The sequence below is a fragment of the Mastomys coucha genome, unplaced genomic scaffold (assembly GCF_008632895.1).
Source record: "Mastomys coucha isolate ucsf_1 unplaced genomic scaffold, UCSF_Mcou_1 pScaffold9, whole genome shotgun sequence".
NCBI lineage: Eukaryota > Metazoa > Chordata > Mammalia > Rodentia > Muridae > Mastomys > Mastomys coucha.
In genome coordinates, this window is record NW_022196915.1 from 10,115,343 (window position 1) to 10,141,177 (window position 25,835).

Consider the following 25,835-nt stretch of genomic DNA (forward strand, 5'->3'; position numbering starts at 1 on the left):
AGGAGGAGGAGGGACTGAGCATAAAAATGCAAAAAAGGAGAAAAGTTTCTGATTCCTGTAGTATTCATGCATGCTGGTTTCTGCTGCATCTAAGGGACCAGCTACTTATGACACAGCCAAACTAGAAGACTAGAAAAAAGGTGGGACAATGCAGGCTGAATGTGCTAAAAAGGGGTGAAGGCTAAATGTCACACATTTATGGGACTCAAAGCAAATGGAAGGATGCTGTAGAGCCAAATTGATTAAGGAAACTGAGATTAATGTAAAGAGACCGAGATAGCACTGCAGGGGAAGGAGAAATTATGTTCTCATAACCTAGGTCTCAAGACCTCCCTAAACAAACACTGTTTTATTGAAGAGGAAGCTTGAGCCTAACCATGACCTGTAGAGAGGGTAGGCAGTGTGTCCAAGGGCACCCCATGTCCCTTGCAGATCTTAGATCTGAACCACATTGAATTCCCAGGGCTCCTCTAAGCCAACTCTTGCTTCGTACTGTGCACCAGACTATGCCAAAGGCAATTTCATGGCCATTTATAAATTTCATTTATTCCTCATCACAGCTGTAGTAGCTGAGAGACAGGTTAACACTATTACTTTTAGAAAAAGAAAATGGTACTGAGAAACATGGAGAAGTTGCTGGAGTTTCCTCAGTGGAAAGTGACAGATCTGGGAGCCACAGCCAGAATGCTGGACTTAATGGTCCAAGCATTAACAACTAATCTAACCATGTGCTCCATGCCCTAGCTGTGTGAGGATATCTCCCCCACTCTTCCTCCATCTCCATCCCCTCTCCCAACCCCTGGCAGGCAAGTTTGAGAGACAAGTCAGCCTAACTTTTTTTTAAATTGTTTTCACTTTTAAACAATAGCACACAACAACTGGGAGCCATTGCAGTCAGACTTAACCTGCTTTGGTAGAGCAGCCTGCACAGCTCAGTGTGTATAATACATACTTTATTACAGTACTTTTCCATGGGGGTAGCAAAGTACTTTCTAAATCTTCCCTAGTTAAATCCCCAAGTCTTCCCAGGGAGAGAGCAAGATGGAAATTCTTATCAATCACCTCCCCTAGAATAGATGGAGAGGTGAGGGTAAGTGCTTCCCACACCCCCATGGATTTAACATAAAGGAATTGGCTCAAAGGGTAAGCCAAATTATCTTTTATTGTGTGCATATAAATGATGGTTAGAAATCCATATGCTACGTTAAACTAGGGAAATAAATTAGGCCCAGTCATCGAGGTTTGCTGAGACAGGTATTCAATATGAAGTTGTAAAAGGAAAGATCACCGTTAAAAATGATCTATAAAGACATGTTAAAAATCAAGAGAAACATCTCATGTTACATCATCTAGGAGATGAATTAGATTTCCTGTTAATGCCAGCAAGGAAAAAAAATCCCCAAACCAAATGTCAGACGAAGTGAGGATCAATAAAAATATTTTGATAAGTAAATGCAACAGTGCTATTTAACACATGATTGGCGGCTGCTGAAACATCAATTATCCAAATTTCCCATTGCTGCTTATGGGAAAATTATGCAGATTAGAACTTGATTAGGCTTATATCATGAGACTCAATTTAGACTTTTAATCTATTAAGCTCCAATAAATGAGGCATCTGAATAGCTCCCCTGAGCAACTACAGTAATAGCCACAGCAGTCATTTCTACAGTGTGTACGCCAACAAATTTATCAGCAGCCCAAGTAAAGAAAACTCTGTGCTGGAGAGGCACGGTTGCTTTCTAATTTGGACAGGCAAAAATAATCCATGCCTATAGGGTTGGTTTGGGGAAAAGATTGTTGGGAAAAGCTACCAGAAAAATCCTATCAAAGAGAAGAACCTTACATTAACCTTAATAGACTAATATACCTTCTACAGGTTGGACTCTGTGGATTCCGATGCTGGAATCTGGCGTCAAGGATTTATGCAATTTTAAAAAGTTAAAAAGAGATCATTTCCGCAGGTAACAAGTTCTTCTAACATTGCCCAAAGGGGACTCTGACTGACCACTTTCTGGTTTGCAAACATACACATAATACACAATTATCTACGTGTATATGCACATGTGCATGTGTGTATGAATGTGCCTGTGTGCATGTGTGTATATGTATTGTGTGCTTGTGTGTTATTCATGTGTGTGGGGGTGCATATTCCTTTGTGTGGGTCCCTGAGTGTGGCAGTCAGAGGTTGATGCTAGGTGCCTTCCTCCGTTGCTCTTCACATTAACTTATGAAGGCAGGGTCTCTCAAGGAATCTGGAGCAAACTGATTCAGCTAATTGACTACTTCAGCTAGCCAGTTTGCCTGGATGATCCACACCCTTTGCTCTAAGCACTGTGATTACAGTTGGGCCACTTACTATGTGCAAGCTGGGAATCTGAACTCTAACCCTCATGTTTGGATGGCAAACAATTTACCCACAGAGCCAGCACCCCAGGCCTTCAGTGCCTTTACCATCTTCTACCAGAGGTTCTTAGGGAAGATAGAATGACCTTAAGTTGAAGAGCACAGGCCTTTGATGATGAGATCAGAATACCAAAGGACCCTCTTATTGGTCTTATAAACTCAGAGATTTGGTTGATTGCTACTTTTATACTATCCAGAGGGAGGACAAATTTGCCCACCTCGATATCTCCACACCATGAACTTATATAGAGAGGGATCCTCATATGAGAAAGGAGCTGAAGAGAGCAGATGGCAACAGGTACCCATTCGCTCTCTTAGGTTGGCCAATCACTAGATTTGTAATCTTGGACTCAATACTGTCTCTGCCCTGAGTCTCATTTTCTGTGTCTAAAGTGGTTAACTAGAGAACCCCAAGAAATCTTGTATCTCTAGTATAGAATGGTGGAGAGTCACTGCTGGGTAATGTGATGAGTTAGGTCTTACAAAACCATCTCTACAACCACACACACTCATACGTGTACACACACAGAAGCATGAATAAGACACATGCAGTTACACACACACACACACACATACACGCACAAACCAAGTAAACAGCCAGAGGACTATAAACTGGGGCTGCAATATTCACTAGTATTCAGTAGTCTATCTTGGGGTGAATGAGACAAGGAAAATTAATCAGGTTGTGAAAAAATAAAAAATTAAACCAAGCTCTGATATGTGACTATTTTAGCATTTTCAGTTAGATTTCTTTTGCACTCAAAGGCCTCAATGAGTGCAATTACTGGGGAAAATACCCATGGAGTGATTTATATGTCACTGATTGTTCTTTTTTAAAAGTATATTATTAATTATGTGTATGTGTATCTGTCTATGTGAGCCATCTATATACAGGTGACTGCAGAAGCCGAAGAGGATATCAGATCTCCTACAGCTGAAATTACAGGCACTTGTAAGCTAGGAACAGACTCAGGTCCTCTGAAATAACAGAAAACACTCCCAACCGAGTCATCTTTCTAGCTCATGTTATAGATTGCTCTAGCAAAGCATATGACTCTTCAATCAGTTTCCCGTATGCTTATGGGTGACCAGTGACATGACGTGGGTTAGTACCACTGTCCTAATTCTTTTCAGTAAGTCACACTGATATTATTTTGTGGTGTGATGTTCTTAGAATCTGTATTTCATTGGCACGTTGGGGAGCTGATGCTACCCGCTGCATAAAGAGCCTTATCTTTTTCCACTTTGCATCTGGGATCTAATTCAAAGCACAGGCAATGAAATCAACCAATCAAATGAGCCTTGTCTAAAGCTGTTGGCCCAGGATTCTTTGTAAGATTCATTCAGTAGTCAGAGAAATCTCATACATGAAAAACAAATGTACTGTCAAGAGTCACCCCTTAAGAAGTCTCTCTTGTTAAAGAATGTGTGCACTAATACTTGTTTCTGAAAGGGTCATGGAAGGAAGGAAAGAAGGAAGGAAGGAAGGAAGGAAGGAAGGAAGGAAGGAAGGAAAGGGCATGAAAGGGAAGAACGTGGGGGAGAGAGAGGGCGGCAGGACAAATAAGGCACTATTCAAATGCAACTAAAACCACAGATTTGGGAAATAGCCTAATATCTACACGGTCAGGTGATTTCATTATTCAAGCATGGTGTCATATGATTGCCTATTTATCTATTGATTTTTTTTATTTCCTCCTCATTTGTTTTGAAGTTTTACAATACAGTATGAATCAGGGGACTAAACATTATACCTGCTCTTTGTTCCAACTATTTTGCTTTGAAGAAAATATGTGTACAGCAATTATTTCTTTCTATTAATTAATGGTATCATTTTTTTTCTTAGTAGTCCATGAATAACACTAAAGAGGAAGCAGCATGCATGTCATGCATTAGGAAAACAATTGTGTTAAGGATTCACCCAATAGATATGTTATAGAAAAACACTCGAGGGCATTAAAAATAACGTATGGTCTATTTTTGAAAGTTAATAAGTATTTCTTTCTGTAGAAACAACAATATGTCATATTTTTTATGTTTGAGCAGTGAACTTAGGATCCTTGGCTAGGGGCAGCTCAGTCAGTAAGATGCTTGACTTGGAAACAGGAGGAACTGATTCTAATCCCCAGAACTTATATAAAATACTTGGGCATGGTGACACACAGGCTTACAAACCAGCTAGCTTAGCCTTCTTGGAGAGTCCAGGCCAGTAAGAAACTCTATATCAAAATAAATAAATAAATAAATAAATAAATAAATAAATAAATAAATAAATAAAATAGCAGACAGTGCCTGAAGAAGCGCAAAGTTGATCTCTGACTTCCATATGTATGCACATACAGGTATACATGCACACACACAAACCTATAAATTCACACATACAAATATGTGTAAAAAATGTGTAAGCTCACTGTGTGTTCTAAAATTCTACTTATATGAGTTCTTAAATGTTTTAAAGGGAGTATACCTCATTTAGGTAATTAGAGACAATTTTAGAACTATAAATTAACCAAAGTCAGAAAGAACCCTGCAGTCTCAAAGCCTTGTGTGTGTGTGGTCTTCATGATCTGAGAGTAGCTGTGCTGACATGGCAACTGTTGCTCTGTGAGATTCATAAGTTCATTTTGAGAGGCTGAAGCTTCAAGAAGAAATTGGCCAGACCAAGGCTACAAGAGTGAGGAGGCTTGGGGTGAAACAAAAGCTGAAGAGGTGCCAGGTTCCCAGGCTACTGTTGTTCAACATCTCACTATTTTATAGGAGCCACCAACTCTCACAGCAGAGGCCACAGAATGCTCCATATCAAGTCCTTTTTGGTGGTAAGAAGGTCAGGAAAAGCCACCATATTTCATATACAGTAATGCAATAAGGGCTAGCCAAGACTGCTTTCCAGGGATGAGTGGTATGTCCTGATTCTTGGCCTGGCTCCTACCCAGCTTACCCACTTCAAACTTGTTGCCTCCTCCCTTCCATTTACAACCAGCTTTTCAGCCCCTTCCTCAGGAGGGCCTTAGAGACATTTTGCCCACACATTGAGTTGCTTCACACAAGCTGTCTTCTGAATTCTACCATGTTCTTTCCTGGATTTATTTAAAGTAGATGGATTGCTATTGAACAGTACTTTCTACAATGCTAATGCTTGTACATGATTAAACATCTTCCATTGTCTCCTCTTGATTGTCATCTACCTAGTGGACACCTCATTTCAATATGGCAGAGACCAAGCCCGACTTTTCACCATTATTAGCTATTCTTCATTCCTGCTCTGGGTAGCTCTTCCTCCTACTGCCACTATAATGGGACAAAGGATGTCTGGCTACTAACATAAGGTCTCATCTTTCATGACAGATTGCATTTCCAGTAAACTGGAGGATTGCTATGTCAGGGAACATGCAGACATATACATTTGCAAGAGGGTAATGTGACGTGGGTGCTAATAAAACACATAGAAATCCGCCCCTGCCTGCTGCCAAGATTATATAGCATTTTGTTTCCATTACATCAATTTTTTCTCCCCCTTTTGTGAACATTAATCAAAGAAATACAAAGAGCTCATTAAAGTGATAGAGTGACGGGAAATGCAACCACCTTTTCATTATAAACAGTCCCCTTGCGTTCTCAGGGCTCTAGACTTTGCTTCCCAGCATTTGTCTTGTAGTTCAAATGTCCTTTTGCATTTAAAACTACCAAATACCAAATGGGCCCCAGTTGTTTTGTTTAGTGTGAACCAATAGTCAAGCAATACTACACAAGGCAACTCAAACAACCAACTGTATCTTAAATACAAAGACAAGTTAAGTAGCTGTAAAGGACTGGTTTACCAGGTGAACAAAAGATTGGCCACACAACTTAGAAAAGCAGAATCCCATCACTGACAACCCTCTACTAGGTGTCCCTGAAGGGTCCTGGAGCAGTAGTTCTCACCCTGTGGGTTAAGACCCACTTTGAAGGTCGAATGACCCTTTCACAGGTCTCACCTAAGATCATCCTGCAGATCAGATATTTACATTAGAACTCATAACAATAGCAAAATTACAGTTATGAAACAGCAATATAATAATTTTATGGTTGGGGGTCACCACAATAGGAGGAACTATATTAAAGGGTCATGGCATTAGGAAGATTGAGAACTACTGCCCTAGAGAAAGGGTGTGTAGGCCAAGAAAGGCACTAAGGTGCCAAGCCTTTAACAGTCCTTTAAATGAAAGCATTTAATTGTCTTTTTCTTTTAAGGACTAAAAGATATTCGGCATATATGGTTTTATTGAAGGATAAATGTATATTTAGCACTTTGGGTCTAGAGAGAACAAAGGTGTGCCTACATGCACATAGTAATTATCACAAAAGGATATGAATAGCACTAGTTTAATCCTGAGAGTCCATTCCAGGACCCTGCCCACGTGCGTAAGATAAGAGCACTAACTATTCTTTGACTACATTCTACAATCGGAAATGAGCTATGACAGACTGATTATTGAGCCTTGCCTCTTTCAGTTTCTAGTTTGGAGATCTAGGGCAATTCAATTTCTTCATCTGTAAATGAAATAGTAATATGCTATGAAGATTATAAATGGGTTGGTAATATAAGCCAACTTTCTTTTTTTAATATATATATATATATATACATGTGTATGTATATATATATATGTATATATATACATGTGTATATATATATATATATATGAATGATCTGGGTTCTTTCTTTTAAAGAATTATTTATTTATTTTATATATATATAAGTACACTATAGCTGTTTTCAGATATACCAGAAGAGGGCATCATAACCTATTACAGATGGTTGTGAGCCACTATGTGGTTGCTGGGAATTGAACTCAGGGAGCTCTGAAAGAGCAGTCAGTGTTCTTAACCACTGCGCCATCTCTCCAGCCCCTTAAGCCATGTTTCAGCACTATAGCAAGTACTTCCAAATATTAACTTCTTGTATTTGTGTATGTATGTGTGTGTATGTGTATGTGTGTGTGTGCATGTGTGTGTTGTGTGATTATGTGTGCATGTGCACATGTGAGAGTATGTGGATATATGTAGGCTACAGGTCAATTCCAAGTATCTTTCTTCCAGATACCATCTACCTTTTTTTTATTTGATGCACGGTCTCTTACTGACCTAGAATTCACTAATTAATCTAGGCTGGCAAACCAGCAAGCCCAGGGATCCACTGTTTCTAATTCTGCAATTCAAGGATTACAAACACTAACTGTCGTGGCTGGCTTCTTTACATGGTTCTTGGGATGGAACTCAGGTCCTTATGCTTGCATGAAAGTACTTTATTAACCAAGCTATTTCCCAAGCCTCTTTTAACTACTTATTATCCTTAACTACCTATTATTCATCAACAATTGGTTATTGATCTGACAGAGAAAACCAAAGGCATGGATTTTAGTCCAAGGTCAACTTGTAACACTCAAAGAGCCCATATGGGCATTCAACACATAGATTATTCTTGATTTCCCCATCTTTAAAAAGAAGCAAAGGCAATACTCCAAATCTCCTGAATATGAGTGCCATGTTATGAATAACATTGGAATGTTTTTAAGTCTTGGTTTGGTCTCTCAATAGTCAGCAACGACATCTCACTGGAGTTGGTTGGTTTGTTTGTTTTTAAGTACTATTTAGGAGTCTATCAACAAACATACTGACACATACATCCAAGGGACACACATTGTACCATGTCAACCAAGCAGCTGGCAAATTGCAGGCGTAGGTACAGGACCATATTATCTCTTAGAAGTAGCCCTCAGGCATGCTCCACTCTCCCTCAAGGAGTCCTGGATAGATTCCAATAACAAAGCATCTTCATTTGCGGCCATGTGGGTATAGTTGGGACAATTGTAACTGCCTTGGTTCCTTCATCTACGGGAATGACCCCAAAGGCCCTGTCTGCTCTGAGGTATAAGTCTCTTTCAGGAACCCAAATGGTAAAATATGTACCCACAGACTAAACTAGAATGGGAACTGGGTCTCCTAGGATGCTTTCGCAAACTCTCATGCCCAGTCTTTTCTGCCCGGCTTTCTTTCCCATTCAGTTTTATCCCTTTGCTCAATGCCCAGACTTATGAAAAGAGTGTACTTTTTTAGAAGTTCCTCTAATGGCCAAAAGGGCCATAAATAACCATTTATTAAACAAACAGTACAGGCTAAAGAAAGAGAAACTGCCACAATCAGACCCCTGAGGCCTTCAAGCACAGCAGCACACAGGCTGTAGGACTCTCCTAATCCTGGTCGTACATCATCAGCCCCTCAAGTTCCTGAAGTTATCTTCATAATCAAGATGCTATTTTAGCCATTGAGGGCTTTCAAACTATTTTTAATTTTAATTTAAAGAGCAATTAAAGAAAGACAATGGATACGAGGGATAATAAAGTAAGTGATTAGCAACATGCAAGCGACTAAGGCTTAATGATAATATGGCGTTAGTCTCCAAAGGGCTTGTTGAGAGAAACCCCTTTCTACATGTGGCTGTTCAGCTAATACATCTCAACCCACAATTACAACATTGCTGACACCATTAACCAGCGAAACAACATCACTTGGTGAAATCCTTGTTGTCTCATTAAAACAGAAAGGGTCAGGTAATTTACCAGCCTTGTATGTCTAGTTTTGTTGTTGATAATTAGCAAACATTACCCAGCATGGACTCCCGCTGGGAGCTGGAGAAACTTTGTAAAATATTAAAGAGGAAAGTCCTTATATTTCGCTGGTAAACTGAAAAGAGATGTAGTCATACACTGTATGCCACTCCCTTGCATGAAGGAAAAGGGTAGGAGACAGAAACAACTAAATAAACAAACAAACAGAAACCCCCAAACCAAAGGAAACACAGCTTACTAGGAGCTCTCTAAATCAGAGAGTATTATTCAGAATGCATTGGGAAGCCTTCGTCCAAATCCCGACTCTGAGTCTTCACTGTGTCCTAGTGACCAGTGACCAGCATTCTTCCTGTTTACAAAGGGAGTTCGGGGAGGGGAGGATAGAATAATTTCAGACTTCATCTTGACTCTTCCCTCCTCAGGTCTTCCAAAGGAATCCACCAAAAACAGGGAGAATGTTTATGAAAAAGTTTTCTCTTTCGGCCAAGAATGGTAGTACATGCTGTCACTCTCAGTGCTTAGGTGGTGGAGGCAGGAGGTTCAAGATAGTTTAAAATCAGCCTGGACTACATCAGAACACTTGCTTTAAAAAAAAAAAAAAGTATTTTTCCTCCTTTTGCTTGTTGAGATGCTATATAAGCCAAAGGTGTTTGCTCAAAGAATATTGGATGAATATTTTTTAGGCCTAGAGATTGAGGAAATATTTCCTTGGGCCTGCCTTCCTGCCTCCTGCTTCCTAAGGGGAAGCCTCGTGGTGTGGCTGATGCCCCACCCCAAATGCTGGCCAATGCTGGGTATGTTTTCAGGGAGCAGAATGAGATCTTATTTTTTAAATGGGATTTTTGGAACATAAAACACATTCCAATAAATGTGAACTGAAAATTATGAATTCATTAAACGACTTTGGTATCTTGTGCTATATATAATATTTATACTCCGACTACTGTAAAATATGCTTTAATATCTTTAGGCAACTATAAAGACTTAAATATTTATAAAATGGCTAAAGATAAAGTATGGCCCTCTTATTCCTACATACAGATGATGTAAGGCTTGCAATCAAAGACAATAACCCTCTCCGCCCATTTGTCATCTTAAAGGAGCCGATCAACCCCATCCCTTGTGTACCATCTACATAAGAGTTGTTACCAGTGTAGACGACTCTAGAGGAGTTTGTGCCTTAAAAACTACCTAGAGTGCTATACTTCACAGAAAACAGGGCTTTCTGAAAATAGAGACAAAACAATAAATTTACAGGCAAAACAGCTCCGAGAGGGGCCTCAAAATACTGCTGTATTTATCTCTGGGACATGTGAGTATGGGAGGCATTTTGATTTAATATTTCATAACATAGACACAATTGCTTCCTTGTGTAGCATATAATTAATGCTCCTTGCAAAGAGTTGTTTTTCTCCCCTTTAATTCCTCAATATCCTAAATGCAAATAAATAGATGAGAAACTCTCTTGTGATAGTAATGCCTTCCTTCCGCAGTGTAGAATAGCCCTCCCGTAATCACAATAAAAAGAAAGTCACCATGAATTTAGAACCACCCAGAGACCTATTTAAAAAATAGGCTTAAGTGTGAGACCTCAGCCATGACACTCTCATCATTTACCCTTCTTGCTTGCCTTCAGTCATGCGCTCTGACTAGTTTTTAGAATTCTTCCCATTCCTATGCCCATCAGGTATGCAAAGAACTGCTTGTGCCCATCTGTGTGGATCTCCCAAGTGGCAATTCCCCTGCTTGCTTTCTTTTGCTTTCTTTGATCAGGATCTGTAGGGTGGACCTGGATCCATGCAGAAGTTTGTGAATCAAAGTTTCGATCTCATTATACCTGCATTTTAATGAGTTCTGTTACATGCTGTCCAAACTTCCCAGCCATCATCCTCACAAGGCTGCCAGTACTATGAGGGTAAGCTTCTGTGGCTCATCAATTCTGATAGGAGGTTTGAAAACAATGACTGTGGGAAAGGAAGGGAATGGACTAGTGCTCCTCAATCTAGCTTTGTGTTGGAGTCATTGTAGGATGCATGGTACCTCTGATGACTGATTAAATTGTCCTGAGATGCAACCTGAGCATCTCAAGATTTCTTACAGATCCCTGAGGTGACTGCATTGTGCAACTAAGGTTGAATACCAATAGGCTCATTCAGAAACAAAAAACTATCTATACATGATTGACTAATCTATAAACAAGGCACCAAGAACACCTCATGGAGACAAGACAGTCTCTTCAATAAACACATGATGAAAACAGAATTCCCAATTGTCAAAGAATTAAATTGGACCATTTTCCTATACTCCATACAAAAAAAAAAAAATGAACCTGGAGCTGTTTAAAGACTTGGATATGAGACCTCTAGCAGGAACTCCTAGAAGAGAAGATAGGAAGACACACCTCTTTGAGGTGAAGTTCAGCACTTTGCTGGTTTTAAATAAAACACCAAAGCCCTGGTAACAAAAGTAAGAATAACTAAGTAGAATTATTTTAAACTAAAAAGTGTCCATTTAATAAGGGAAACCATCCAACAAATGAAAGGTGCTGCACAAAGTGAGGCAAATTACTTAATAACCAGATATCTGGCCAGCAGTCAATAGCCCAAATAAATAAGAAGCAAGGACAATTCAAAAATGAAAACCTGACCTGAGTCAATCCAACAGATAGAAATGAGGGATCCTGATAAAAGAGAAACGCTTTTCTGATTTACTTAAAGGTACTGTGAGGAGAATAGAAAGGCTCAGACATTGTTTTCATTCTGAGAGCAACTTGATCCAAAGGCAGCTACAATGAGAAAAACGAGACACAGAGATATTGAAGTGGTTGTCTGGGCCTCATCAGTGGCAGAGATAGATTTGAACCCAAGTTACTCATCCAAAAATAGTTAATACATGCCATGATGAAAACTGATTGCAACCCAAAGCAATCTCGTGACACATCACACACCACCACACATCTGCATGGCCTTAAAATACTTCATAGAACATCTTGACTAGATACCTGTAACAAGATGGCCAAGGATAAATAAATTGCTCTAGAAATAGAGGGGGAGCCTCTAGAACAATCCAAACAAAACAATTGAAGTATTTAAGGCTCATGGATACCTTTAAGAGCTTTAGAAATCTCTAAACTTAAGTCATTTGTAAATTAGATGTCTTCTTTGTAGGGTCACTTAGGAAAGAAGAAATGATAGTTCAAAACTTCACATGAGTTTTTGTTGATGAAAAGATAGGTAGAGGCAAAAATTCATTGGGTGTTTGGCAAGGCTCTCTTGCTAGCTTGAGGCATACATTATTTTCAGCATGTGGACTAAATCAGGTCTCAGGAAGTTACAAATGGCCCTTATTAGGAACTTTACAGGATGCTCTGGAATGTCCCAAACCCTGTACCATTAACTATGTACATCCAAAGGATGCCATACAGCTTATTGTGCATATCTCTGTCACTTCTGTCTGTAGAGATACCATTAGATATTTGATGACAGGAACAGTTAATCTCAAGTGTAAGGGGAAAACATCAAGTGTAAGGAAAACTGATGCTCAGAAAAGGAACTGTTGGTTGATCCACAATCCTCCCTTATCCAGAATTTCATTGATGGGGAGAAGAGAGGGAGGGAGAGAAAGGGGGGACATTGGCAAGAGGAGGGAGGGAGGAAGAGAGAGGAGGAAGAATGAGGAAGAAGAGAGGGAGAAAGACATGGGGGCATAACAGAAAGAAAGGGGGCAGAACAGAGTCAGAATCCATGGGATGGCAGGATTCCACTGTCTTCTTCAACTATATAACTTTGCATGGATTCCATACAACCATTTATCTGGACCACTCATGGAAGCTTTGGGTAATAGAAACTTCTGTTCATTTTAACCTGATGCTTCCTACTGAAACTTCTCTTCTGGGAAATAGAAATGGCTTTGAATATTTCTCTACAGAAGAAAATAGAAGTCAAGCTTCAAATGTTCCACACCTTTTCTGACATATCAGTAATCAGTCCACATTGAGTGTATATATGTATTCATGCATGTGTTCATGGTTGGTAGAGTGGGCATGATGTGTGTGTGTGTGTGTGTGTGTGTGTATGTGTAAGGAGGCCAGAAATCAACCTTTGGTGACTTTCTTCAAGTGTTGTCTACCTTGTTTACTGAGCAGGGTCTATTAGTTGACTTAGCCTCATGGACTAGGGTGGGTTGGCTAGCCTGCCAGTGAGCCTCAAGGACCCACTTTTCTCTGCCTCCCAGTACTGGAAGTATAAATGCATTCCACCATATCTATTTCACATAGGTCAGGGATCAAACTCAGACCTTCATGTTTGCATGGCAATCACTTCATTAAGCCAACTTCACAGCTCATATAATCCATATTAATAGGGAAAAAAACAGTTCAGACAAATCTATTGTTCATGAAGAAAGACTCAGCATAATGTTTTACATTTACTCCCACTCTGTTCTCTGCACAGTTGCTGGTTGGAGCAAAAGAGTCAACCTAAAGGATTCTCAGTGATTCCAGTTGCAGTAGAAAGAGCCAGGGACCCCTAGCCCACAAAACACTCATTGAGGCACAAAAAAAAAAAACAACAACAACAAACCAACCAACCAACCAAACAAACAAAAAAACACTTCAAGAGAGACTACAGCCCTTTGGGCACAAAGGTAATTTAGAGGCAAGGCAGGCTTTTGGGAGGTACTTTCTTCCCTGGAATGTTTTTCCCCAAGGATAACCCCTAAAAGTAGATACACAGACTCAAGGCCCTTTCTCATCAGAACACAGTTAACACTTGTATAATTGGAACAGGTGGGTGTGGTTGGAAAAATACTTTCTTTACAATCAGACTGTCTGGAGATCAGCTCCATGTGTTCTTGAATAATTTGGGTGTTGGAATAGATGCTTAATTTTCTGGGCCTCATTTTCTCATCCTTAAAATGAAGAGTGTAACCTCTGCCTCAGCAGGTTTCCAGGGAGATTATATAACATTGTATGTGAAAGCAGGGGCCGTGGCTCACCTGGATAAGCTAGAAAGACATTACAGTTTTTAAAAGAGGCATGAATGAGGCACACGCATTTGGAGGAGTCACCTAAAGGTGACAGTCTGATGTTTTGGTGATGAACTGAGTCCATTCTGGACACTACACCATATCTGCTTTCTGCCTCAAAGGCTAACATTCCCTTTCTCTGTGCTGCCCCAAGCTGGTTATAGTCTGCATGGGGATTCAACTGCTCCATAGGCAGCTGGAAGGAAGAGATGATTCTTCCTTTTTTTTTTATTTCATTTTTCCATTTTCACCTCCCAAAGAAAAAACTTTAGAGTAGGGAAGAAGGTTCCATTGGCAACAAACTTAAAGCACAAGCATGAAGACCTGAATTTAGATTCACCGACCCACGTTAAAAACTGACAAGCAAAGAAACAACAAGCAATCCCAGGTGTGAGCTCTGGGTTCAATGAGAGACCATGACTCAAAATCAGAGAGGAAGAACAATTCAGGAAGATAACTGATGTCGACCTCTGATCTCCACACACATGCCCACCTCTCTCCTCTCTTTCTTCTCTCTCTCCTTCTCTCCTTCTCTCTCCTTCTCTCTCCCTCCCTCCCTCCCTCCCCCTCTCCTTCTCTCTCTCTCCTTCTCTCTCTCTTTCTCTCCCTCTCTCCCTCTCTCTCTCCCTTCCCCCCTCTCTCTCTCTCTCTTTCTCTCCATGTTTGGAAGGTACTCAGTATGGGTCAGAAAGTAGTCCAACCTCCTCAATCTCATGTTGCAATGGCTCTTGTCAATCCTCATTTCTCGCATTAGGAATGTATCGCCAGAACAGCAAATGGTGGTCCTAAGAGGTTCTTTCATGTGACAAAATATGCTATGTAGGAAACACTCTCCTAACTTGAAGCCATTTACAGAATAGCTGCAACTGCTGCTTCAACAACCACATCAGCACTAGTGGGCTGAGATTCATCTTGCTAAGTCTGCAGAAGAAATGTAACAGAGCAGGCCCCTCTCTGTACTTGAGACCCTCTCAGAGCCCTAAGTCAGTCTTTCCTTTATTGTTTAGTAAGCTTTTTTAATGAAATGTACTACTCTTATTATGGAGGATTCCAAATAGGATCTAAATCACAAGCCAATAAAAGAAAATTATTGGGCTGGGTATCTAAAGTTACTACCTAGAGGCTACTCCAGTGTGGTATGTATAAATCTCTAAACAGTTAAGTAGAATTGTCTTTCTGGTTTTTGGGATGGAAGCCAACAGCCATTTCAGTTACAACGGAAGGAAAATATTTTAGTGCTGAGCTTTCTTCGCTCGGTAGGCATAAAGAGAAATGGCACTCCCCCACTGCCATTTCAGAATTGAGAGAGAATATTGTGGTAATGAAATGCTATACAAGAGCAGCTGAAAAATGCTTCTCTGATTTCAGGGAGCAAAGCTGGGTGGGAAGAAATGTGCATAGGTGTGTCTGTAGTCTGCATGTGCAAGAAGCCAGGCTCAGAGGAGGAGGAGGAGAGCATGAAGTGGGAAGGGCAGATGTTGAAGAGTGACATGGGAGTTGGGAATGGGGTGGTCTGTCACTCTAATGGAAACACCAGATGTGTAGATGCTCACCCAGCACTGGCCACACTGCATCCTTAGACACAAAGGCAGCACCGTTCAGGAAGGATGTGAACACTTCTACTAAGAGACCCATGACCCCAGTACCGCCAAGCACCACAGCTCTCCCTCCGGAGCAAGGCTACAGAACCGATAAAATGCAGAACTCTGTGTAATAAACCCCAAGAAAATTCCAGAGACACTCAGTTAAAAAAGGACCACTGGGCTCATCCCATTCAATCTGCCTCTCATCACAGAGATCATGGTGGCCAGTAACATTCCTTTAGTACACAATGGTAGAATGCTCCCAACCTCTGCAGATCCTGATCTGTTTCCTGGGAATGACTTCCCTATGTTAGGGGGAAAACCTAGTCTTTTTACTATTAGCTATTGGTCCTGATCTTTGTGCAAAGGAACACAAGATGCAACAGGCCTTTTAATTAGCTCATCTCAACCATTTGGTAAATGGCTCAGGCATTCCTCATTCTGGCTGTCCTCTTCCCACAATTCTTTTTGTTTGTCTCTTTCCCCACTTCAAATTTTCATGGTTTGTGTTAAATCCTTCTGTGGACCAGGGTGTAATGATCCCTGCTCCAAATAAATTATCTCTTCACCAGCAAGACTAAGCTAGCAGCATCTTCTTGGTGGTAGCTTGCAAACAAACTTTCAGACACCCATATTGGATTCCTTCCTGTGAGTGCTGTCGCTGAATTCCAGCTTAGAAAAATCCTCAAGAAACCTGCATTTGTTGTCCAGTGAGTTAAAGGTCCTAAGCCACAACAGCTCTCCCAAAGGGAGAAATGGAAGAAATCACTTCAGATAATGCAAGGCTGGGGAAGCGTGTGTGCACGGATGTGTGAGTGTGTGAGTGCATATGTGCGTTCATGCATCGATGTGTGCATGTGCGTGTGTGTCATAGAAGCAGGAGGACGGAGGTCGTTTTCAGCTACATACTGAGTTTCAGATCAGCCTGGAATACAGAGTCTCTGACTCAAAAAAGAAAAAAGAAAACAAAACAAAACAAGAAAACAAAACAACAAAGCACAAAATAGTGGAAAAATTAACATCTGGTATTTGATTTTTGTGCCACTTCCCTAGCTTGTTGGGCACCTGGTCTCAACTTATGACTCCTCAGCTCCAAGCACAATGCCCTTGGCTTACTCTCTCTAAGGTGGTCCTCAAAGCCTACTCTTCTACTATCCCCACTCCTTCTCTCCAGGTCTCCCCATCCTTTCTAGAGCACGAGAGGCCTTATTGCAGTTGTGCACTCCTGAACCAATGGTCATTTCCCCCATCACTTTTCAGCTTCCCCTGGATTTCCCTTCAGGTCCCTGAGGTCATGAAGCATGCCTAAAACCCAAGCCTTCCAATATTGTTTCCTTCCCCAGTCCCCCAGTCCCCTAGTCCCACACCACTCCACAAGCCTGTGTGGCAGACTAGCATCACAGACCTCAGTTAGAATGGTAGGGAAGAATCTCATCCTTGCAGATTCTGCAGTGCTTCTTGCTACAACTTACCTTTGTACGGGAAGGGCCCAGACTAGGAATGGGATTCATGTTCTCTATCTATACCACACAGTCTGTGCACACACAAGTGCTTGTCACATTCTTGTGGAATTGGACAGACACATCTAGGACATGAAGTATGAATCACACAAATGCAAGGCCTACAACAGGGAGAGAGCAAGGAAGGCCCTTTAAAACTAGCATTCAGACGTAGCTGGGGTACTGAAATATAAAGGGATATTCTTTCCTACAGAGACACAGCTTGCCTCAAGACAGGATCCTGCTAGTTTTGGGACATACATCCAGGCAATGTTGGATCTTAGCTGTGTCACCTCCCAAAGCTATGTGCTGGTTAACTAACACCTGTATTTATCACTTAGGGATGGTGACAGAAGCTAGGTTGGCAAGTGAAGCCTAAGGGCAAAAGATTCCCACACCACCCCCCGCCACTTCTTCCTCTCTTTGAGTTTTTTCCAAGTCCTGAGAAGGCTAGTACGACCCCAAAATATACAAAGACAAGAGGGACCAACAGTCTGAGGCAGGAGTATACTTCAGGTTAGCTGGCCCATGAACTTCTAGCTGCTTCTCCTATCTCTGCCTCCTGCATTGCCACAGGAGTGTTGGGGTCACAAACATGTACCATGTCATCCAGCTTTTTAAGTGGATTCTGGGTCAATCTTGGGTCATTAGGTTTCTGCTGCTACTGGTTTTTTTTGTTTTGTTTTGTTTTGTTTTTGTTTTTGTTTGTTTGTTTGTTTGTTTTTACCAGAGGAGCAATCTCCATGGCCTGTGGCATGCTACTTCAACTCTGATGGGTCTAGTGGGATATAACTCCAATACAATTGAAAGAGCATCTGTATCCTGCCGAAGAATGGAGTCCTCTGCTTCGTATGAGCCTCCATCCAAAGCTGAAGCACCTACTGCTCTTCCCATCAGCACTAATGAGTTAACACTGCAGGCTGTACAGGCCATCATCATGGTTCCTTGTGGTCCTCACAGGTTCAAAATGATCAGGACTAAATTCTTTGCCTTCTTCCCCAATTCACATCTCCTCCTTGGTCCTGTCTTCTTCTCTAGTTGCAGGGCCATCATCAAGTGGCCACTCTCAAAACCCACTCCCAGCTCCTGGCCCATCCACTGCTTTTATCCACTGTCTTCAGCAACTGTCTCTCCTATACTTCAAATCTGCTTCCATGTCTGCCTTGCTTCGCTCTAACACCACAAAGCTGCACAGGGAGCCACAACCTATTTCCCCAAAACTCTTTTCCACCACTCATGCCTCCCACCTTTAGCCAAGATCAAGCTTTATTTTTCAAAGACAGATTTATACTTGCCCTGGTCTGACAAATCTTGGATGACATCCCCAAATCAAATCTCTTAGCAAGGTAAAAAGAAAAAGTTATCTCCCCATAGTAAGAAGTCCAGTTATACAGCCGCTAGCCATGGAGAACTGTTTCTCACAGTTTGGGGGTGAAATGCCCTACCTCTCTCAGGCTCACATGTTTACTAACTTGTCCCTGGTGGTAACAGTGCTTGAAGAGGCCGTGGAACCATAGCCTTGCTGGGGAGAGATCACTGGGGGCAGAAGTTTTATAGCTTGATCCCACTTCCTGTTCACTCTGCTTCTGAACTGCAGGTGCTGTGTGACCCACTGGTCTCCTATTCTTGCCTCCATGCCTTCTGGGCCTCAATGGAATATCTCCCCATGAACTATGAGCCAGGACAACCCGTTCTTTCTTCCTCTTGCTCCCTGTCAGATACCTTGTCCCAGCAATGAGAAGAGCAGCTGATGCTACTGAAGTTTAACTTTATTGAAAGTTAAGAAAAGGGAAAGTTCAGTTCCTCCATTGCTTTAACACCAGGCCTGTCTCAAGAGCCCAATAGCTACTTGCATTCAATGCATGCCCAGCTGTCGCCTCTATTAGGACTTACAAAGATGTAGATGAAATAAGGCCCCTCTCTGGGTCCCTCTCCTGCTTACTGGCCCTCTGTTCTCTGTATTGTCATTGCCCTCCACTCTCTGAGTTCCTTGCTGCTAGAGAGAGGCTGAATCCAAGTCCTTGCTGTCCTTTAGAGTGGCTGGAGCCTGGGGGACATGCCTATGTTCCTTTCTTTTCCCTAAGAGAAGCCTTGACCAGAAGAGAAAATAAGGTGCAAGATGCTCATTTCACATTTTTATATTTAAAATAACAAAACAACAAAAAGAGGGCAACTCTACCACATCTCTCATTCTAGGTGCTGATCCCAGAGGCTCTCTGGGAATGAACCCTGACTCTTCCCAAGATCAGGCTTCCTTCTCATCTTTTAGCGCCACAGGGAAACGGGCTGGCAATGAGGCACTTTTGTACCAGCTGATTTAAATGGAAGTGTTTTCCCCAGATAAATGCGTGCTAAATAATACACCAGCTCTCCAGCCAAAGGGAAATGACAGGCACTCTGCAAATAAAGGCACTTAGTCACTGGTAAAGAGCTGTAAAGTGGCTCCGAGCTGATGTTTGCTGACCAGCAAGAAGCGGCTTCACCTGCTTTATGTGACTGTCAGTGCGGTTTTGCCTGCTGTATATTAAAACTGCATCTCATAGACCCAAATGTCACATTGGATATGCTGGCCCACATGGAACACGCCACCCTCAGCTATAATTGTTTTTGACAAGCAGCCATCACATCTCCTCTCTTTTCAGAAAGTCTCTGGTCCAGAATCCCTAGGCTGGGTCAGTTCTGACACCATGTGGACTAGAAAAGTGACACTAAAGAGGAAGGTGAAGAGATGCAAAGGGAAAAAGAAAGGAGATCCAGTAACATGCCCTGGCAAGTGCATAGACTGGCAAGTGCATAGACATAGACACAAATCCTTCCCACGGTGGCTGGGCCTTCACGGTGCTAAGGGGCCCGTTTCCTGGTCAACTATAGCATGTTAAAACAACTTCCCACATGATCACATGAGCACTCCACCACAGAGCAGAGTAGCTGTCCTCAGTCCACATTTCTGGACCCAGCTGGGTTCTGAAAGAATCAAAACATGGCTTGTGCATAGGTAAAGGTGGTTGTGGGGTTTATGTCAAGGACCATGCAGTACATTGTGATGAATCTGGCTGGCAGGTATGAGGAACCTCTATGGTTTTCCTTTAAGGCATGTATGATATGTTGTCCAAAATGCAAAGAACAACACTATGCCTCTATTGCCTATAACTCCAGCCTCTCCCTTGGAGTGTGGACCTTCCAAATACCTGGATGGAGAAGGATCTGAGGCCACTGGGCACCCCAGCTAGTCAAAGAGGTCTTAGAGGTGGGGGAACAGCAGGGACCTTCGACTCCCCTATCTCTCCCATGGCTAGAACTCAAAGAAGTGTGTACCGTAGGGGCTCTGGAGGTGAGTGGTGGAGAAGAGCTAGTTCTTGGTGCTGTGATCCACCACTGGACCATTGCCATTGGAATACCAGAGTGAGACTGGAAGATGATACACAGGCCAATGACAGGAGAGAAGACGGTGAGAAAGAAAATGACACATGCCTATTTCAAGTATACATATAATACACCGTGGTGTATTATTACATGTCTGCAGACCTTGAAGTCCTGATTGTATCAGGAGGACACAGATAGGGCAGAGAAAGGGAGCACTTCCTGCCCTCTCCTGTTTTCTGCATCTCTAACCAAGGGGAGAACTGTTCCTTCCAAATCTTTCCCACCTTTGCTCTTCCCTCCCCAGGACAGGAGGCATGTCTGAACGAGTTGATCAGCATGTTCAATGCCCAGCTTTAGAACAGCCTGTACCAGTCACCCAGGGATCTCATTAGAATGCACATCTGACAGGTAGAATAAGGTAGGCCATGGGAAGATGTATTTCCAACAAGCTGCCCCAGGTGATGCTCACATCAGGGTGAGAGTGGTGAAGACAAATTAAGGAACAGGGGCTTAGAGAAAGATACCACATACCAGCTAGCTGTATCCAACCCCTGGAATGTCAGCTCACTGTCTTTCCACATTCTTTCTCCCCAGTGCTCTCTGGCAAGCTGGGCAGGAGGCAAGTTCTATCTCCTGTGTGTACAGCCTGGCAGAACTCAAGAGTGTCTCTTACGGTTTTGGCACATTTTCTTCTTCATTGCTGCACCAATATTCATATTTTGGACCATCATGCAGGATGATGGGTGGGATGGAGAGGCCAAAGTTAGGCCTGAGGCAGGGTTACATCAGAAAAATGGAAGCTGGACATGACTTGGTTAGTATTACGAACTGATGCAACTCTCAGAAAGGTTGGAGAAGCACAAATCAGCAAAGTGGGTGGTGTTATAGCTAAGCCTGAAGCTGCTGCGAATCCCAAGGATGGCTCTGCCTCTTCTCCTGGTCCCCAGGAACAAGGCTACTGACAGACACTCCCCTGATAGTGGCTTTGAACCTCACAGCGGCTAATGGCTCTACTGTGAAGCATTCAGGCCTCTTCTTTTCTTTCACTTACCCAATCCCACCAAAGGGTACCTGTGTCCTCCCACCCCACCCCACTAGCTGTCTACAAGGGCCAGTGCAAGGAAGAGAACCTGTGATGGAATGGTTTTCAGGTACTATGGTCTTTTGGTTTTCTGGCAATGCTGAGTAGAAGCTAGACGTGGGTGGTAATGCTGGGTTGTTCAAGGTCTTATCTCCATGATCCAGTCAAACTTCCAGAAATTCCTGCACTTGGAGCTACCAGTGAGGAGCTTCCTACCTTAGTAGCTACAGGCTTCATGGCCTTTGCTCCTTGGAATGATGGAAGTAAGGCTCCCAATTCAGCAGTCAATCACACCCATCCAATAAGGCTGGTAGGACCCACATAGAGCTGCCACTCAGAAGAAAGTGCTTCTTCTCCTATCCTTCTCTACCCTGAGTTCCGAGGCCGTTCATTATGGGGTGACTTGCTGTACAGCTTCCCTGAGACTACAAGATGACATCATTACTCAGAACCACTTGTCCAGGATTTCAGAGCAAATGACAGGGAAGACTGAGGCCAAGAGAGAAGGCAGCTGTGTGCCATTTCAGGCCTCTGTGCCTTTCATAGGAAAATGTCCAGTCCAGCAAGCATCACTCCTTGCTATATGACTTCAAGTATCTGTACCACCACTACTCTTTAGAGATCTCCCCACTTAGGTGAGTAGAGTCTTGGATGTGACACTAGTGATCACAAAGCTTAACATTTCCTTTTCAGCTTCATGGAAAAGTACTCATAGTGAAGGAGAAGGAAATTGTACAGCTGGCATTTACACATTGCTCTGCCTCTTAGACAGTGACCCCGGTCATAAAACCCATTGTTTGAAAAGACAGAAAGGGGAGGCATTTAAAGACACTTCTATTGCCTCAAATGGCAACAAACTGGGGGAGGGAAGCATACATCAGGTTTCAGGCCTGCATCTCCAGATGGCAGGAAGAACAGATGCTCTTCTGTAAGCCATTGTGGCGACCACAGGTTTCATTGCCAGACAGGCTGATGTGAGCCTCTTTGAATTACTGAGTGAAGGATATCCCTCTTGCCAGCCCCCGTCCCCCATAGGCACAGCGGAGAAGTATTACAGGCTGTCCTTACCTTGGGAATTAGCCTGCAAGACCCCGATGCTGTCATCAAACTGCATAGATTTGATGTTGAGTGACGCCAAGATGCATTCCTTGTCCTGAAGCGAAGTATCATCAATATTATTCTGATTGGCTGACAGGATAACGCACATGTCACAGAGGTTGATGTTGACAGCCCTTAAATCAGCCCGACTTAATGGCGTACCCTTTGGCAGGGGGGTGGTGGGGAGAGAGAGAGAAAGAGAGGGAGAGAGAGAGAGAGAGAGAGAGAGAGAGAGAGAGAGAGAGAGAGAAAATAAAAACAAATTAAAGATTGAGCAGGAGCTTTGGGACATTATTTAACAAGTATCTTTTTTATGTCTTGACATTAAGCTGGCCTAACTACATTTCAGGGAATAAGGGCTGCACGCTAATCTAAAGGGTAGTTGGTGCTGATGGCAGCATTTCAGGCCAGTTCTCAATACTCAATCAAGCTATTACTAACAAACGCGAGACGAATAATGCCAGGGTCTACGTCTTCCTCCTGCCTGGAAATTGTCTTGATTTAAGTAACTGTCCTGTGGCAACCTCTGCCTTTCAGAACATAACGAGGGGGTGGGTTTCAAATGCCTGTTTATTTAATAGCAGGTCACTTCTGTCTCTGGCAACAGACAGCATATCCAACTAGAATTTCCAAAGCAGCCATGGGGAAATCCACAAAGCGCAGTGTGAGGAGGTGGGGGCTCATGGCTCCACTCAATCAGGAGGCTGAAGGAGTCAGTGGAATTAGTGTACATTTTGTACATGGAAGATGTAAAGGGGCAAGCTTCAGGCCATAAAATTTTATTGCATAATGTTTAGTAAGAAAAAAAATGTCAAGGAAAGGACACAATGATCCAACAACATGAGTGTAGTTAAATATATTTTGGGACATGTATACAATGGAGGAAGTGTACTATAGGCACAGGCCAAGTCAGCCTTCCATGAACTCACTGAATTGGAATAAGCTCCAAGATAAAGGGATTAGTAAGTGGTGGAGACATGAGTATCTTGAACCATTTAAAAGTACAACTCCATTTATTTGGAATAAATGAAGCTACTTGAAGTAAAAATTATATATTTATAAATATATGTAAATTCAAAAAGAAAACTCTGGAAAAACTATACACTAAACTAATAACAGTAATTACCTCTGGGATAGGAAAGGATGGAGTGGGAAGTTTGCTTTTGACTTTATATACTCTGATATTGTTTGAATATTTTATAACAAGAACAGATTTGTATATTACCGGTGCAATTAAAAATAAATAAGCCAGTAAACAGAGTTTTTTAAAATCCCATAACAATGTGAGACAGTAGGAAAACCTTTGTAGATGCAAGGTATTGGAATGTAAGGGGAGATGTGATAGACCGGATGAACACTCTTGCACATGGGGCCATGCCATGTCAGAGCCCCCCCAGCAGCCACACAGCATTATTTTGGGGGTCCCATGCAGCCAAAAGCATCCCAGATCCTCTAGATGGATTTAAGTTTACCCTTGTGTATATGGGTACCAAAGATGCCTTTAGTTCCAGCCTGTAGTGGCCAAGTGTTTGCCAGCTGCTTGTCCCCATCACTAGATGGAATTTGAGAAAATAGGACTGGATAACTATGGAGCCCTTTAGCTCCTCTTTATGACTCAATGAAAGTCATGATTACATTCTAGGGCTCCTAACTATTGCTGTAAAGTTGAGCCATAGAGAAAGGGCATTGGAGGCCAAAGGCTGGTCCAGGCACTAGAGTGCTATCTGGGAGAAGGAGAAAAACACTATCTTCTATCTTATATGTGCAATTCCTCATGACCCCTTTACCTCTGCAGGTATCTGTGTAAAAAGTGAACTAATTTGCTAGGTGCACAGGTAGATGTTTATGTAGGCTTGTGGCATGACCTTTGGTATTTGTGCATGTGTGTGTGTGTTTCCTTCTGTGTGACCCCATTCACATTTCCTCACCTGCCTCTGCAAGTCAGGATGAGTCTTATATTTGTAGAGCCTTTATACATTCCCCAAATTTAACATACTTAAGCAAAGTGGGTTTGTACATTATAAGCCTTAACCCCTGTCTTCATTGTTTAAATTGTTTCGTTTCTATAAGGGCATCCCAGAGAAACAAAAGCTTTCTATATATGACTTTGGTATTTATTGTGGCTTGAAATCATATGCCTACAACTGAACATGAGCTTCTTCAGATCACAATTACTGCTGGCTTTCCTACAAGGTGAAAATTAAAAGAACGTGGACATCGACAGCTGTTGTTTATATTCTGGCAATGTGATAGAGAAAGTTGCTCACACTTAATTTTGTACCAAGCTACCATAGAAGATGGTGTTTTTCTCCTTCTCCCAGGATACCACTCCAGTGCCTGGACCACCCTTTGGCCCCAAATGCCCTTTCTCTATGGCTCAACTTTACAGCAACATTTCTGAATTTAGCAACAGATATACAGTATATGATACGCTTCTTTAATGAGTGAATTGTAAAAGGTGACCACCTTTAGCTACAGGTATACAATAAAGCAATCAGGGTTTGGTCCTGTATCCAAAGAGGATCTGTCTAATGTTTTTTGCATTGAGGAGACTTGTAAGATGAGGCATTATGAGAGATACATAGTGTACACAAGGGTGGTGGCTATAGATAGCCCCTTACATATCCTTTAACACATTATATTACTTGGCTCTTGTGGCTGCATTTGTGCTGTTCTGCAAGCAGATAAGAAGTAGGGAAAAAGACACTATTGTGGATGCCAGCTAGTTCTGGCTGACAGGAGCCTGATATAGCTGTCTACTGAGAGGCTCTGACAGTACTCGACTAATACAGAAGTAGAGGCTCATAGCCATCCATTGGACTGAGTACAGGGTCCCCAGTGAAGGAGCTAGAGAAAGGACCCAAGGAGCTAAAGGGTTTGCAGCCCCTTAGGACGGACAACAATATGAACTAACTAGTATCCTCAGAGCTCCCAGGGACTAAACCACCAACCAAAGAGTACACATGGTGGGACTAATGGCTCCAGTAGCATATGTATAGTAGAGGATGGCCAAGATGGTCATGGATGGGAGGAGAGGCCCTTGGCCCTGTGAAGGTTCTATGCCCCAGTGTAGGGGAATTCCAGGGTCAGTAAGCAGGAGAGGGTTGGGTGGCGAGCAGGGGGAGGGGGGAGGGAACAGGGGTTTGTTTTTGTTTTTTATTTTTATTTTATTTTT

General features: G+C 42.3%; 1 protein-coding gene across 33 annotated transcripts in view; it reads right to left on the reverse strand.

Moving 5' to 3' along the window:
• Kcnma1 (potassium calcium-activated channel subfamily M alpha 1) overlaps positions 1-25,835 on the reverse strand; it is a 744,152-nt gene that overhangs the window by 50,951 nt on the left and 667,366 nt on the right. For all 33 annotated transcript variants that reach the window (XM_031361079.1, XM_031361066.1, XM_031361082.1 and 30 more), the window contains one exon: positions 22,631-22,823. In XM_031361079.1, coding sequence (XP_031216939.1) covers positions 22,631-22,823 — 193 coding nt within the window. The remainder of the gene's footprint in view (positions 1-22,630; positions 22,824-25,835) is intronic.